This window comes from Magallana gigas, chromosome 3 (assembly GCF_963853765.1).
Source record: "Magallana gigas chromosome 3, xbMagGiga1.1, whole genome shotgun sequence".
In the NCBI taxonomy this organism is placed as follows: domain Eukaryota; kingdom Metazoa; phylum Mollusca; class Bivalvia; order Ostreida; family Ostreidae; genus Magallana; species Magallana gigas.
The window spans coordinates 53,090,331-53,107,670 of NC_088855.1; the positions used below are offsets into that span (position 1 = coordinate 53,090,331).

Here is a 17,340-nt window from a genome sequence, read left to right on the forward strand (position 1 = left end):
TTTCTTCAAATCATGGTTCTCATGGGTAGGGTGGGGCCACACTTGGGGGATCAAGTTTTACATAGGAATAAATAAAGAAAATCTTTAAAAATCTTCTTCTAAAAAACTTTAAGGCCAGGAAAGCTCAAATTAACATGAAAGCATCCTCATGTAGTGTAGATTCAAGTTTGTTCAAATCATGGTCCCCGGGGGTAGGGTGGGGCAACAATTGGGGGATCAATTTTTATATAAGAATATATGAAGAAAATCTTTAAAAATCTTCTTCTCAAAATCTATAAGGCCAGGAAAGCTCAAATTTGAGTGGAAGCATCCTCAGATAGTGTAGATTCAAGTTTGTTCAAATCATGGTCCCCGGGGGTAGGGTGGGGCCACAATTGGGGGATCAAGTTTTACATAGGAATATATAGAGAAAATCTTTAAAAATCTTCTTCTAAAAAACTATTAGGCCAGAAAAGCTCAAATTTAAATGGAAGCATCCTCAGGTAGTGTAGATTCAAGTTTGTTCAAATCATGGTCCCCGGGGGTAGGGTGGGGCAACAATTGGGGGATCAATTTTTACATAAGAATATATAAAGAAAATCTTTAAAAATCTTCTTCTCAAAAACTATTAGGCCAGGAAAGCTCAACTTTGAGTGGAAGCATCCTCAGATAGTGCAGATTCAAGTTTGTTCAAATCATGGTCCCCGGGGGTAGGGTGGAGCCACAATTGGGGGATCAAGTTTTACATAGGAATATATAGAGAAAATCTTTAAAAATCTTCTTCTCAAAAACTATTAGGCCAGAAAAGCTCAAATTAAAATGGAAGCATCCTCAGAAAGTGTAGATTCAAGTTTGTTCAAATCATGGTCCTCAGGGGTAGGGTGGGGCCACACTTGGGGGATCAAGTTTTACATAAAAATATATAGAGAAAATCTTTAAAAATCTTCTTCTCAAAAACTATTAGGCCAGGAAAGCTCAACTTTGAGTGGAAGCATCCTCAGATAGTGTAGATTCAAGTTTGTTCAATTCATGGTCCCCGGGGGTAGGGTGGGGCCACAATTGTGGGATAAAGTTTTATATAGGAATATATAGAGAAAATCTTTTAAAAAATTTCTTTTAAAAACAATTTGGCCAAGAAAGCTCAAATTGGCGTGTTACCATCCTCAGATAATGTAGATTCAAGTTTGTTCAAATCATGGTCCCTGGGGGTAGGGTGAGGCCACAATTGGGGGATAAATTTTCATATATAGAGAAAATCTTTAAAAATCTTCTTCTCAAAACTATTAGGCCAGGAAGGCCCAAATTTGAGTGGAAGCATCCCCAGATCATATAGATTCAAGTTTGTTTAAATAATAGTCCAGGGGTAGGGTGAGGCCACAATGGGGGATGAATTTTTACTGAGGAATAAATAGAGAAAATCTTTAAAAATCTTTTTAAAGACTATTTGGCCAGAAAAGCTTAAACTTGTGTAGAGGCATCCTCGGGTAGTGTAAATTCAAGTTTGCAAAATCACAGTCCCTAGTGGTAGGGCGGGACCGTGATGGCAGTTTGAATTTTTACATAGGAATATGTAGAGAAAATCTTTAAAAATATTCTGGGAAAGTTTTCGGTCCAAAACTCAGTACTTAGTGTGAAAGCACAGGTTATGCAGATTTAAGTATGATGAAACCATGATTCCCTAGAGGAAAGTGGGGCCACAAAATGGGGGGTGGGGGTATATAGGAATAGAGAAAAATCTTCTTACAGGTACAACAACAAAAGGGGCTTGGTATTTACCAAAAAATAAGAGGTGGATAAAAATTGGCAGATTTTCATTTTTTTTAAGCAAGATCTACTGTATTCAGTTGTCAAGATATTTTGATACTGTAATCATTATGCTAATTTGATCAGAATTAAGGCAATTGTTGCTCAGGTGAGCGATGTGGCCCCTGGGCCTCTTGTTTGAATTGTCCTCACAAGGCCATTTTCAAGGACTTTTTAAACTTTGGTTGGTGCATGGATATATTACAGTTGAACTTTGGTATCTGGTACACTTTTATATCAAATAAGATATGTTATAAGTGATTTGTAAGTCCCACCCATGCACTTATACTGTATTTTACCCTTGATGTCTCAAATACCCAGGTATCTTGAGGATTTTAACCAGTCCCATCTAGTTCGAGATAACGGGGATGTTTTGGTTAAATTTGGTTGGTCCTTTTCATATATTAAAATATCAGTTAGAGACTATAATAAATGTTGATTTGCTTGTAAGAAATATTTGTAATGTCAGAATTGTTTGTTACCCAAACCACTACTTCTATTATTAAACATTATTATCCAATTGTGAATAAAGGTTTAATTTCAAAAAATATCTCTTAATGAACCACTTTGACATTTGCGATTTATGAAATGAATTATTTGTTTACAGTGTATAGCTGGTCATTGGGGTAGAAAGCAGCATTTGAATCTGATCTGTATTTTGTGTTGTAGGATTTGCCTTTGGCTGCCCTGGATTCAAGAATTTACAGAGCGAGTTGAAGGAAATTCTGACACAGAATGCCTACTTTGAAATTTGGATTGTAAGTAACAGATTTATTGGAGAAGGCTTACATAGGCATTGCCTGCTGCCTAATCCTTTTATGTAAATGTATATTTGCATAATAAAATATGTTCAAATCAAATCAAATCAACAGATTTATTTAAAGAATTTAAAGCTACATCTAGTAGATAATTCCATGTGGTTTTTAAAATCATTAATAAAGCAGCAACAATTACAACATAAAACAAACTCTGGAAGTTATTGACATTAATCAAGATGTTTAATTTTTATTTTTTCATTCATCTTATTCGAAAAATTATAAAAATCAAGGTAGGTTTTCCCTAATTCATTGTATAAAAAGGGGCTGCAGACACAAGTTATCGATAAGGAATATCATCCTCTAGCTTTTACTTAATATACGTACATCTCTTACTTATATGTCTTTTTGATCATGTAAAAATTTAATTTTTTTTTATTCAGCAAAGATAGGAAAACTCCTAACTTTCCATAAAACCTAATTTGGTTTGATTGTACATGTATACCATATTTTATTTTGTACATGTATAATTATTAGCACTAAAGTAGTGAATAAAAATGATATTCAAAATGGGTTTATAAGACAATTTTAACTTACAGTCTGAGAGAAGAATTCATGATTACTTTAAAGCGTTACAGGAAATTTTGCCCCTTATACAGATTTTGCTGTCATAAGGCATGCAGGGATTGACAATACTTATAATCATGTTCTTCTTAAGTTATATTTCTTATAGCTATTAAAATTTATTAGAATCATAAAGAAATAAACTCTAATGACTAATATTTTATAGATATCTTTTAGTTTGTATGTATAAATGAGGTGTTAATTGGCTGGCAGTTTTCCAAATAATTTAAATCATTTGTCTGTGTTGTATCAATATATAAAGTACTGTGTTGTATCAATATATAAAGTACTGTGTTGTATCAATATATAAAGTACTGTGTTGTATCAATATATAAAGTACTGTGTTGTATCAATATATAAAGTACTTGAAAGGATCTGTACTGATAAGACTGTGATACAATAGAAATGGAGACATAAACACGCATCAAAATGTGTGATGATTTGTCACTCAAACTAATTATGATGGTATATTAATTCACACTTCTGAATATATTGCACACATTATTGGTAAACATCTCTAATCATCTTGAGACCAATGCAAGGTATTATAGTCTTGTGTGGAAATGAATCACAGAGGGAAGTGAGCACGGATTCGTTTGGAATAGCATTAGGTGTGCTGTTTGTATTATTATTTGATATAAACTTAAGGATGTCTTGAAAATACCATATGTCAATTGAATGCAATTACATCCTGTTATGTTGTTGAAAAATGCAAGACAGTTCACAATGTGTTTATTTTTCTGAAATACATGTATACACATACATGATGCATCATGATCATGATATACAGATTAACGATCTCCGATCCTCAGCAATGTTTGATATCTCTAAATTATCCAAAAAATTTTATCCCTTGTACTGTACGACAGTCTCTTTCTATCAGACCAGATTTCCGGATATTAAATGTTTAACCGGACAGGTTTTCACTTTGATGTTAATAAAAAAGTTTTCAGATAAAATGAAAGAAGCGTGGTTTTTGATGGTCTAAAATTTACATCATAATATCCGTGCCATCGGAAATCCGGAACACCCAACCATAAATCTGCCTTATATATAGACAAAATGAATAAGTCTTTAGAAGTGTTAATATTACCCTAAGCCATTTAATGGACTGCTTGGTTTAGTGGCTCCACGGAGACCTATAGAGTTTAAGGGGTTCCATCCACCGTTGCAAACTTATTTTCTAATCTGAACTCAGTTTGTATACGTTACTTATTCCATTATATTTGTCGTAGCCAAAATGCCTGGATACCATAAAAAAATTTCTTTCTATTTTATTTCATTTATAAAGTTTGAAGGATAAATAGCATTTCTAGGATGAAAAAAATATTTTGAGGTTGAGGGTCGGAGAACCTTAATAGCAAATTAGATTTGTTAGAATAGAAAAAATCTAATTTTGGTACAACTTACACTGTAATTTAAACGTTCTACAGAAAAGAAGTGTGTTAATGAGCTCTCATTAGTTCCAGTCTTAAAACTACTCTCCAATGTAGATTATTGATTTCTATTTTGTAATGAAAAAAAACTACATGCATGGCATAATTTTCAGAAATTCTTGTTAGCAGAGATCTAAAAATTTCTACTGCAATTGTTAATTACCTGGTATGTTGTTCATTATGTAAAATCTTTTTCTTGAAGTCTTTGTAAAGATTTTGTTGGAACATTAATTAGAAATTATTTGAGCTGTCCATGTATTCATTAATACATGTGATGCAATATTTTAATTTACTAATATTTTTGTTGGCAAATGACATTGCTGACTTGTTTTTTAGGGTTTTTTGGGGGGAGAGGGGAGGGGCAGGTGGAGGATCAAAGGGTGGGGTAATCAATGATCAGGATATACTGTTTACAGGGTTATTTTTGCCCCTTGTTATTTTCGCCCCTCTGCACTTGTAAATAGTTTTGCCCTGTCTTAAATTTGCCCAGACATGATTGTGTACTGAAGATATAACTTCGAAAATTAGTATTTGCCCAGTCTTAAATTTGCCCGCTGACAATGAGGATGAAGGGGCGAAAATAAAATGGGGGAGAATATTTCCCTGTATACAGTAGTTGTTAGTTCTATCAAAATTTTATTTCTCAGTGAGCACAGTAAATGTGCATCTATTTTCTATAATCATGGAGATTTCAACTCAGAGATAATGTACTCATACATCAAAAACGGAAAAAAGGAATGAAGTACATGTATCAAGTAAATACTGTATACATGTACAGGGTTATTTTTGCTCAATGTTATTTTCGCCCTTCTTTATTTGCAAACGCTTTCATCGCGTTTTGAATTTGCCCAGACAAAGTTTTGTTTTAAAGAGAGATTTTTTAAGACTTTGGAATTTGCTCAGTCTTAAATTTGCCTGCTGACCACGAGGGTGAAAGGGGTGAAAATGAAACGGGGGCAAATTTTTCCCTGTATACAATATTCATTGACAAAGTGAAAAAAAAATGTTGATCATTTCTTGGAGAGAAAAAAAAATTTGCTATCATATGGATTCCCATACATTATGAAGAAATAGAATTCAAAGTTTGTTGACATTGACAATTAATATTCACATCCTATAGCAGCATGGTTTCCAGACAACATTGCTCCATTATATTATCACAGGTCTATTCTTTTTTTACAGCTGTTGATGGCTGACTTCTGTATAGACGGCAAATGCCATTTTCCACTGCCAAACAAACAAATCTACACAAACGAAACAATGATTAAAATCCTGAAGGAGAAATCAGTTGTAGAAATCAAAGGTGTTTTGGAGAAGATCAACAAATGCCAGCTGTGTGACTTAGAAATTGGTCTCCTTTGTGCAATTCTTCTTATAGATCCAGGTACATAAGATCAGTTTTACAAGTAAAAAAAATTCTTTTGTCATGAATGGCAAACCATCGCAGAATTTGGAGTTGGTTGTTCTTGGGCAAGTAATTTATATTATGACTCATCATAATCTTAGTCCATGTACCTAGATGTGAGTGGGTATGGTATATGTACTCCTTGATAGACTTGTGTCTTGCAGAGGCTTTGAACTTTTGCCTATACATTGTACATCATTCTTTGTTGCATTATCATGAGGAATTATACCTAGTTCAATTCAGTGAGCACTAATATTTTTTCTTTTGTTGCATTTTGTTGTTTAGTGGATTCACAAAATCAGAAGTTCATCAAAATAAGAAACAACAATTTGTAATTGCACTATTACCCCTAAATTCACTTGCAATATCTTGGAAAAAAGTATGCCCACATTTTTTTTTGAAAATCACAGTAATTTACCTTCAATGAAGTAGATGTAGACTAAAACATTTAAAACTAGAAAACTGACCAGTCAGAAAGGGCCCCGCTATGACAATTAATAGAGAGAAGTGAAAAAAACTTTGAATTCCATCCCCTTTATATTAACATTGAATCTTCTTTAAAATTTCAAGATAATTCCTGAATGTCCAAAAACTCTAAATAGTAACCTTGTATCTGCATAAAACAGGGATAACCTCATGTCTTATAAAAAACTAAATTAAATGTCTATTTAAGAAAGATTTAAACAGGTGTTTTATAAAATGCAAGCCTTCAGTGAATGCAAATACATTGTATCACCCAGGGTTGACCTCAACTTCAAAACAAACATCAGTTGCAGACAAAGATGTTCATTAATCTTCATATGACAGATAGAGATAAGCCTCTAAATTTTCTGCAGCAGGCAAGATAATTAATCCCAGGGGATTATTGTTCTGCTCTCTCATCCTTTTCTTCTAAATTTACAATAAGATTTTTTTTTTCAGAAATGACATAATGGGATTATTATCTGATTACCTGTTAAAATTAACAGCATTAAGGCAGAAAAAAAATTAAAAAAATAATTAAAAAATAAAATAGTGAAAAAGGATATCTTAATATATATCTTGATTTTAGAATTCAATAAAATTATCATAAATCAATGTGTACGGTATATTTTAACCAAAATAAAGTATGAATATTATATTTTAAATCCATTTTTCAAAGAATGTACACACTACTACACATCATTCAAAATTGACCTTACTTCAAAACAAAGTTCATTTGCAGACACAGGCAGTGCAGTAATTAATTTCAATGTGACAGATAAAGATAAAGCTTGGGATTTTCTTCCTGTGGAAGGTTAATTAATCCCAAAGGACAAATATTACACAGCCTTCCAAGTATACAATGGTAACATTCTCAGCAGTTATCTCTCTTTGCCCATTCATTCTTATGAATAGTTAACAAATCTACCCCACCACCCCAGCTCCAAACCAGAAGACATAGAGAACCAAACTTAGCATCAAAATATGTATTTCTGCCTACTGAACTACCATACCAAATTTGAACTTTATTAGGCTACCATAAAAAAAGTTATTAGAAAAAAACAGAAAATTTGTGGACAGAAGAGTGACAGACGGACGGACAGAAGGACATACGGACAGAGTGATTACTATAGGGCACCCGCAAATCCTTGCGGGGCCCTAATAACTTTGGATGTTTAAATAGAGGTAGCTTAAAGGGACTTGGACGTGATTTGAGATCAAAATTTTTATTATTATTTTTTATGAATAAAATGGTTTACTGGTACATTTTAAATGATTGACCAAAATATTGAATGTTAAAGTCAAGTTACAAGCGAGATACAGAGGTTGAAAGAATTGATTGTTATGTAAACAAAGCTCGAGTCTTATAGCTGTTTACAAAAAATGCAATGTAGATAATTACCATTTCTTGGACAAAATGACAAGTAAAAAACAATTCAAACTAACTCAATATCTTCATAAATACTATTATCAACAAAAGAAAGTTACATTTGATTAAAACTTACGCCAATACAACACATATGTAAAAAATGACATTATTCAAGCTTTGTTTACAAAACAAAGAATTATGACCTCCATATCTTGCCAATAACTTGATATTTGACTTTCAAATTTTGACATGATATTATAAACGTCTATATTTATCAATATAAACATTGAAAATGGAAAAATAAAATTTGAAATTTTAAGTCAAATCGTGTCCAAGTCCCTTCAAGATACACAGTCTGATTGAAATCAAACCTTCCATTAGCTCCTTTATTTTGCTGGTCATGTGGAAGTCCTTCCATGCGACCACTAAATAAAGGAGTCAGTGAAAGGTTTGATATTAATCAGACTGTAAGATACAGATCTTGATATTGATTATCTTATTGCTGGAGCAGATGGAAGTTTTTTTGAGTAGCTATATGCAGGTTTGAATGTTAAAAAAATGCTGTCCTGGCTTATTTTCATGGTTCATGCAAATTTGGATTTGAAACATAATTAATTTTTGTTTACTGTACTGTGTCTAAGGCACGTCAACCACAAATTACCTAAGGTTCTGCAGTTAATAAACTAAATGATATCATTGTTTTAATATGGCTAAAATCGATGATTGTTGCTTTGTACTTTGGTACATTGTACATTGCTGTGATGTTTTTTCTGCAAGCATTTCAGATTGTTCCTGTATCTCATGTGTATTCTACATTACAGTGATGAACATTCTGCAAGAGTTTCAGCCTTGTGTCCCTGTATTTCAGATGATGAGAAGCTGGGAAACTCCTCCATGAACTTAGAGCCCCTGAGAGCTCTACATTCCCATTACTTAGACATCCTAGCCACAGTCGTCACCAAGATCCACACCACTCAGAGCACGAAGAAACTCAGCGACATCTTCAGCCTTACCCCCCTCATTAAGAAGCTGTCCACCCTGCTTCAGTTGCAGGTCACCCAGTACGGTGTGGAGCAGGTCCCCGATGAGGGTGAGTAGTAGTTTTAGGTACCAGGGTCACATCGGCAATTTTTTTGGGGTGAATTTTAAGGTTAACAAATTTAGGGAAAGGAAGCATTTACCATATAGTTATACCATGATACTTATCTGGATTCCTTCAGTGCTTTACAATGAGGTGAATATATTGGTAATGAATACTATTTCATTGACAAAAATTCATTTTTTAGAGCCCATTCCGATTATTCAGATGAATGATTGTTATGTAATGATTTTTCTCATGCATTTGTAGCATACTTGTTTAAAACTGGTTGCTCAGAATAGAAAATTGACAACTGTCGTCAAGAGGAGTAACTCAAAGGAAGAACATAATCCACAAATTTAGAATTGAGAGAGACTAAAAATATATGATAACAAATGAGGCACAGAATAGATTATATTTTATATAAATGTACCATAAACAGGCATCAAAACCAGGATGTGTGAATGCGTGAATTAATTTTCCATCGGGATCATTACACATTTCAGAAGAAATTTGAAAGCTATTTGAAGGAACTTCGAACTGATATGTGTGCAAAAATATAGAGAGAAAAGTTTTTAAAAGGCTTCTCGGAAACCAAACTGCCAGAAAAGTTGAAACTTGTGTAGAAGCATTCTATGGTAGTGTAGTTTCAAGTTTGATCAAATCATGATCCCTGGGGATAGAATGGGACCACAATTAGGGTAGAGTTTTTACATAGAAAATTATAAATTGAGAAATATATCTTTAAAAATCTTCTCAAAAATCATTTGGCCAGAAAAGCTTAATGAGTGGAAGCATTCTATGGTAGTGTAGTTTCAAGTTTGTTCAAATAATGATGTCTAGGCTCCACAATTGGAGGCCCCCAGGTCAAATTTTTACACGAGAAGATATATGTATGGAGAAAAATCTTTTGAAAATCTTCTAAAAAACAATTCAGCCAGAAAAGCTGATACTTTTTATGGAAGCATCCTCGGGTAGTGTAGATTCAAGGTTCATTCATATGATGATCCCCTTGGGTAGGTTCGGGGCTTAAGTTAAAACTATTAGATTTTTAATAAGTACTGTCACATTGATAAAGTACTGCAAGGGGTAAAATATATTATACTGATTTTTGAAGATCATTGAGTTTGATTGCATTAATTCTATCTTTAGATATTACTCACATGATTCATTTGGGTTTTTTTGTCTATAGCTCAGAATTCTGGTAGGGAAAGCCTGGAAATTATTTTTTTTTTCTAATATGATTATTCATATTAGAAAAAAAAATAGTGTAATTATTCAAATACAGTGAAATAAATCTACCTGCCATGTGAAATTACATATCATTGATTTTAAAATAAATACTAATCAATGAAATCAACTCTCGTCAGTACTTCAATTAAAACATGCTAATAGCCTCTTCCCGGTGTTTGAGATTTTGATGATATTTTTTTGACACAAATCAGTTCTTGTCTGGTCATTTGTGTATAAAATATGACACCCATAATATATTGGATTTGAGGTGAAATATGTATGTGTCAACTGCATGATTATGCCAAAGGAATTTCAACCTTCTTTGATTCTGCATTTGGTTGTACTAAAGCACATGATTGGCATGTTACAATGACATTTCAAATTAATTAAGTCAAGTGGAATTCTTTGTTGAGATAAAGATTTGGTTTTTTTTTCAGATTGTCTGCAGTCCATTGCCATGAATGCCCAGGCCAATGTAGAGAAAGAGCATTTACTGTGAGAATTAAGAGTCAGATTAAGGAGAGAATGAAGAGTCAGATTAAGGAGAATAACAGGCGACCAACATAATCAGAATCAGTGACACTAAGGCCAAGCGACAATCATGAATATCCAATGTTTATATGTCTTTCAGTCTCGAAATCCAATGATATATTTTGAATGGCTTTATTTTGTCTAATGTGGTACTTTAACTTGTGTTTAGTCATATTAGTGTGTGCCTTATTTATAGCTATTTATAGTGGTCAGGCATGTAAAAATTAGTCAGTACTAAGTGATCAAACATCAATGTTATAGCATTCACACATTTTCAGTTGATATATGACGTTTATGTCCGCTGTAGTTAAACAATGCCAGCTAAATTCTATTAATTAATTGGTTTGTCACTGACTGTCTATAGAAATGACTATAGAAGGCAAGGAGAAGGAGAGTCTTAAATGTACTTCTACAACCTGACATATTTATGTAGGTATAGTCAGAAACAAACCTAACATTACCAGGTAGTTTTGTTTTGTTGAGGACCCGATCTTTCTATATTATTGTTAAATTGAAGAAACAAATACAAAGAAAAATGATGTTACAGGTGGCATGTTTTTAATCTATTATCTGCTACTTGCTGACTATAGAAATATAGTTGGCAATGACATGATGCGTTTAATCAAAAGATTTTGCAACATTTTAATCTGATGCAAAAACAAATGACGTTTATGTCCTCTGTAGTAAGTCTGTTCTGTGCAGGGGCATAGGTTTGTTATGGCTGTTATCTGTTCTTTCATAGCTCACTATATGTGTGATATTCCTCAGTCATTGTTAATAATCATGTCTAATATGTCAAAAAATATTTATATGGTATTGTTTGTTGTTAATATTATTTGCTGCTGAATGAAATCCTGATTTAAATTCATTAAAAAATTTAAGTCAAGTTGGTGAAATGTAGTTAAGATGTCAGCGCTTGCTTTTTAAAAAGTATATGGGTCTAGAAGTGGGCTATATGATGTTAATATATGTATTGTAAGTGACATATACTTTCTAATGTGAAATATAGATTATTGTACCACTGTTTTTATCTGTTGATGTTTGATATTGTTCTCAGGTCAGTGTTAAGGCCAATGGCCTCTTGTTTTGATGTATAAAAGATTTCATTTTTGACACAAGTTTGTAATCACACACAATCTTTTGCAAAGAAAAAATGAACATCGAAAGAGCGTGATTGTGTGATATTTTATTTCTTTTAAATTTGAATCCACCCGATTGTTCATGAAGCGTTACTGGTGATACTTATGCTAAAAATGAATTCCTTTAATTATTAAAGACAAAAGTTCTTATGCCTAAGAAAAACATGTTATTGTTTTTCATGCTATACTTTGTGTAATTGTTTCCCATGAGCCCAATACATATACTTTTTAAGTGCTTAAATCCTATTCTTGATACAGAGGCCTTGTAAACAGAGAAGGAATTTAACAAGTGTATGTCCGAGTTTTCTATCGTTGAGCCACAAATCAAACTGAGTGCTCATATATAAGACTAAGCTCAAATTTTGATGGCCAAACCAGTTTGTTGCTCTTCAGGGTAATTTACATGTTTGACTATGATTCTGTTTCTTTTCTTTGATAAAGTACTCTATATTTTATGCCTGGCTTCGAAGAACGTAGGGCTTATTGGTTTGCTGCTGTTTCTCTGACAGTCTGTTGGTCCACCAACAGTTTACGTTCATTTTCTTTGCAAAAGTTTCACATATTGAAATGAAATTCGGTAAACAGGTGTATCATAATAATATCTAGGACAATTTTGATTTTGGGTATGATCAAGCAATTTTTGAGTTATGCCCCATGGACTTAGAAAGATTCCAATTACTGTAGTACTTGCAGTTTCTGTTCATTTTCTTCTCAGAGGTTGCACATGATATGGGGAAAAAATTTGGTATACAGATTTATTATAATGATATCTAGGTCAAGTTTGATTTTTGGTTCAATTGAGCAATTTTTGACAGAGTTATGCACCTTTGACTTAAAAAAAAATCCAAATATTTCCGGTATCAGTTCATTTTCTTTGCAGAGGTCTCGAAGGGAGCAGGGCATAAGTGTTTCACAAACATCTCTTGTTATGATCTGTTAAGCTCAAACTATTGTTTGCTTAAGCTATTGTTTACTGGAGAAAAATTCGATCCATATGTTTTAGCTTTTATCTTCAAGTGTTTTATGCAGACCTTTACTTTTAAAGGAGATGAATAAAGTCTAAAAATAGCCACAAACATCCAGCACTCTTAATCCATTACTTAGGCAAAGACGTGCATGCATTCGCCAAAGTGTGATAATAAATGTTGGTTTGTACACTTAGAGATAGGTGTTAAATTTACATGATTGATAACCCATGACTTGACAATTAATCTGAAGCCACATAGATGAGATTTTTATGTTCAGTCTATCAAATTTTTTGTGATATTTTTTTGTGTGATACGATTGTTCATGATTGAATTTTAGTAGTTCTACAGAACAATTCTTCTTTGTATTAGAATTTAGAACCATTTTAATAAGACCTTGGACTTTCAGTAGGACGTAATTATATCTATTTCTTTCGTCAAAACAAAATGATGCTGGTTCAAGCGAAATTTACACCAATTGCGTAGTCATAGCTCAAAAGCCAGACAAATCTTGTTGATTTCAAAAGGCAATATATGAGTGGCCAGCGATGAAATAGACAAACCTATGTCACATTGCTGCTAACACAACTATCAAAAGTCCACTCTTGTTAAAATGGTTTTAAAAATTAGAAGTCCTGTATTGTTAGTTTTTGTGATACATCCTTCACCCATAATTTGCAACCTATGGAATGGTTACCGTAATAATATATGGTCTTTAAAATTAATTTTATTAATGTTTAAGAAATTGCAATTTGCAAAATAATCTGCATACAAAATTATTGATCTGCATGCAAGATTATTTAGATGATTCATAGGGCTTTGTTATAAAGCTCTAATCTATACTTTAATTGGCTTTAATTTCTTTTAAATGGATATTCTACTGTTATTATATTATAAAAATTATCTCTTCATATAAATGTAGAGTCATCATTGGAGCTGTTTTTAAAATCTTTTTAATGTCATTTTTGAGGCATTAAGTTCATTTTTTAATTTTTGTAATTTAATACTAACTTGAAAACTGTTATACAACAATGAGCATTATTTACTTACGTGTATAACACCCTGTGCATATATTAAGATACAGGTACATGTTCATACAAATCAATTAGGGGCATGTGATCTGTATTACTGAAGACTGCGAAATATTCGCCCCTATTTATTTTTGGCCCCTTTCACTTGTTGTCGGTGGGTGAATTTAAGACTGGGTGAATTCCAATGTCTCAAATAATCCTTTTAACACAACTTTGTCTGGGCGAATTGAAGATGGGGCGAAACCGTGTGCAAGTGAAAATGGCAAAAAAATTCCTGTGTACAGTATCATCATTCCATTTGTAATGCAGCTAATACCATTTTTATGTCAAACATTCCTCTAGCAAAACTTGTTATATAGTATAAATAATTTATATATCTTCCTCCAACTTTGTTAACAAAAAATGAAATTTCATTATAAGGTAGATAAAGTACAAAGGTGCAATTTCAAATATTGAGATTAGAGAGAGATACTGCCAGGTTTTTTTGTACCATTGGTAAAGCAGGCAATCTTAAAATGGACAGGGACACAATTTAAGCTGAAAATTTTCCTGATTTCTCTCTCTCCATTTTTGCTGAACTAGGGTATATTTGATGTTCAGCCAAATTTTGAATATAAGTTGTCCATTTACCATCGAGATACAGAGGTTGCAGTTCTTTATTTGATTGATTTGGCTTTGTTTCTATGGTTATTTTTATATCAAATAATATGTTTATTATTACTGATTTATAGGGTTATCCAGATGTATGTTTAGGGGACATCAGTGCTAATGCACTTTGATAATAGACAATCAGCCTGTTATTTTGTGTTCACGAACATTTATGTCAATCATTACAATGACGTAAAGATGAGACTTATACCGGTAGTATAAGGAGGTGATTTGAAGAAGTATCCTGTGACTTTCAGAGTTGTGTGATTCTCTATTGTAAAGCAGTACTCCCAAAAATGAAGAATTTGATTCATTTATGGTTGTGTTGATATTGTTCTCTTAAAACTTTCGAAGTAGTTTGTTAAATAAATGAATACTTACGACTTTGCCTTAGTGTTGTTATTCTAGATATGTTAGATATGATTTTTATATTTTCTAATCCATATTTTAGATTACCAAAGTGACCAGTTTATCAATCAGAGGGGGGTTTTTCTTAAAGAAAAGTACACTTGTTTGTTTTAAGCAGAGTTATACGAGAAATTAGGAGTTTTTTCTTTAAAAAAGTGGACTTGTTTGTTTTAAGGTATCCGATCCATAATAGCCTCAGATTCAATGAATCTGGGTGCATAACAGATATGTATGGGCTTAATACTCTGTATACTTGGACATAATTTTCCTATTTAAGTATTAATATGTAAGAGTGGAATGTGTGCTAATTAATGACCTTTTCCTTTTTTTTTGGAGAGTTGTCCCCCTTTGCTTTTATTCTATAAAAATTAATTCTAAAAAAAAAATACACGGTATAAAATTTATTTTTATTAGTGTTTGTATTCCTAATGATAAAATACATCTTTCCACCAAAGCATTTTTTGATATTCGTAGTAATTACTTTTTTAATTTAAAAAATGTGCTTGTCTCCATAGACCTTAATGCAATTTTCATTAATTAATTACTGCTTAGTTAATAATATTTTTGAAAATTTTTCTCGGTAAATCTTTTTCTACTCTTAAATGCTTTCTTTAAATATCAAAGTATTAAATACATGATGAATATTCAAGGTAGTAAAAATTTGGTCCTAATATGGATCGGATACCTTAAGCGGAGGTTTAGAAATTATGGTACCGTATATCAGGTTTTTCCGCGTCATGTTTTTTCCGCGATTCAGAACCTAGATCGGTATATACAATTTACGCGAATCAAATTTTCACTATTTCAAAGTCTTAGTGAAAACATAATTCAAGATTGTTTAAACCTGTGAAGTTAGAGGGTAAAAGTATCTAAATTGCCGCTCTTTATAATGAAAAATTCGGACAATTAAACCATTTACACGATTTTCTTAATGTTAAATAATTACCGATAATTATTTTCAGAGACGCACACAGTCATAGAGAAATATATTATGTACCGTTACACATACCAGTAGCTCGAGTATAATTAGACATCGGTTTTCGCAAGAAAAGCGACCGTTTTAATTAGCTTGGCAATGGATTGTTAAATAAACTACGAGGCTTACATACCTGTTCTCTGCCGCTTAATTGTCCTCCGATCCTGCAATTTCTACTCTAAACTTACTGAACACAGTTCATTTTACTCTTACATACGTTTACTTCATAAGGAAAGAAAGAACGATATTATAAAAACAAAACATTGTATCAAATTTACGCTGATATATTTTCCGCGATTCAGAAATCGTCGCGAACAAAGCGGAAATTGGATACACGCGGAAAAAACCCTGATATACGGTATATTATTTAGTATTCACAGTCCTTTATTTAAATAGATACATGTACTTGCTCTTTCATTATTTACTGACAAATGAAAAATGTGAACAAGTCCTTAATACACACAATTGTGTTTATAGAATTATTTAAATGAATATTTTTTGATATTTACATTAGAATTAAATTGCCAAGATCTACAGTAGGCTATGAGTTCTGGAGTGTCTTTATGTTTTAGATTTTTAATGACGTCTTGATTTATTTTACCCTTTTCATATAATCTACATGTAGTTATAGCGGAAATGAGTGGAAAGTACCTTTTTGGCGCAAGTTCCATCATGACGTCATGCTATTGCCTATTGGTGTTCGCCCGTTGTTGTCCGTCGTGTGTTAACATTTTTTAAGTTCTTGAAAACTGCTAAAAAGAGAAGCGAGACCGACCATTGGTTTAAGACGACGAACAGAAGCCCGATACTAAGTATTAGCCAAACCACAATCACTGCAATCTACCAACTGCAGTAAATCTGCAAATCAGTTAAATTTTTCAATTATAGACGACATTTTTTAGATCTTCCCAAGCAATAATTCACTGAAAAAATAAAATGTCTAAGTACCAGTAAGTCACAAGCAATGTCCGAAAATCGATTGAAAATTTGATTGCGTCTGATTTTCAATCGACTTTCTGGTGAGAATCGTAACTTCACAATGACCTTACCCATGCAATATCATGAATTGATGTTATAAAAATCGATTTTTATCGTGTGACTTCCTCATCAATTGACTTACCTGAGCAAGGCAATTTCAAAAATTGAAAAATCGCATCGTGTGACCGCACCAATTACTGAACGTGACGTTATTTGTGCTCAAACAGCTCCATCCCCTTAAAAGAATCACCAATAATTTCCTAACCATTCAAACACCACTCCAAGGTTTTCCCCAGCAAAGAATCTGAGGCATGCACCTTAGACCATTCCCGAATTCTAACATTAACATGTCATATGTCTTTTGGATGTGAACACTTTCAACATTGACACATTGCTTACGTTTCTTGAGTGTCTGAAGTTGTTTGTTTTTCATTGGTGTTTGTTTATTGATACTGTACAACGTACAATGTCTGCTGTCGTCTGGTTGTGTAAACTTCATTTGTCATGTTTTCTGGACCTA

The 17,340-nt window shown here is 32.6% G+C and overlaps 1 protein-coding gene across 4 annotated transcripts in view; it reads left to right on the plus strand.

The window, feature by feature from the left end:
- Nucleotides 1-14,842, plus strand: part of LOC105331816 (uncharacterized) — a 40,329-nt gene extending 25,487 nt beyond the window's left edge. For 3 of the 4 annotated variants that reach the window (XM_066080318.1, XM_034480338.2, XM_020068731.3), the window contains 4 exons: nucleotides 2,452-2,540; nucleotides 5,780-5,981; nucleotides 8,702-8,923; nucleotides 10,582-14,842. In XM_066080318.1, coding sequence (XP_065936390.1) covers nucleotides 2,452-2,540; nucleotides 5,780-5,981; nucleotides 8,702-8,923; nucleotides 10,582-10,643 — 575 coding nt within the window. In that variant the 3' untranslated portion in view covers nucleotides 10,644-14,842. Of the gene's footprint in view, nucleotides 1-2,451; nucleotides 2,541-5,779; nucleotides 5,982-8,654; nucleotides 8,924-10,581 lie in introns of those variants that run through there. The other variant, XM_066080319.1, reaches the window with a different exon arrangement.
- Nucleotides 14,843-17,340: the final 2,498 nt, after the last annotated feature.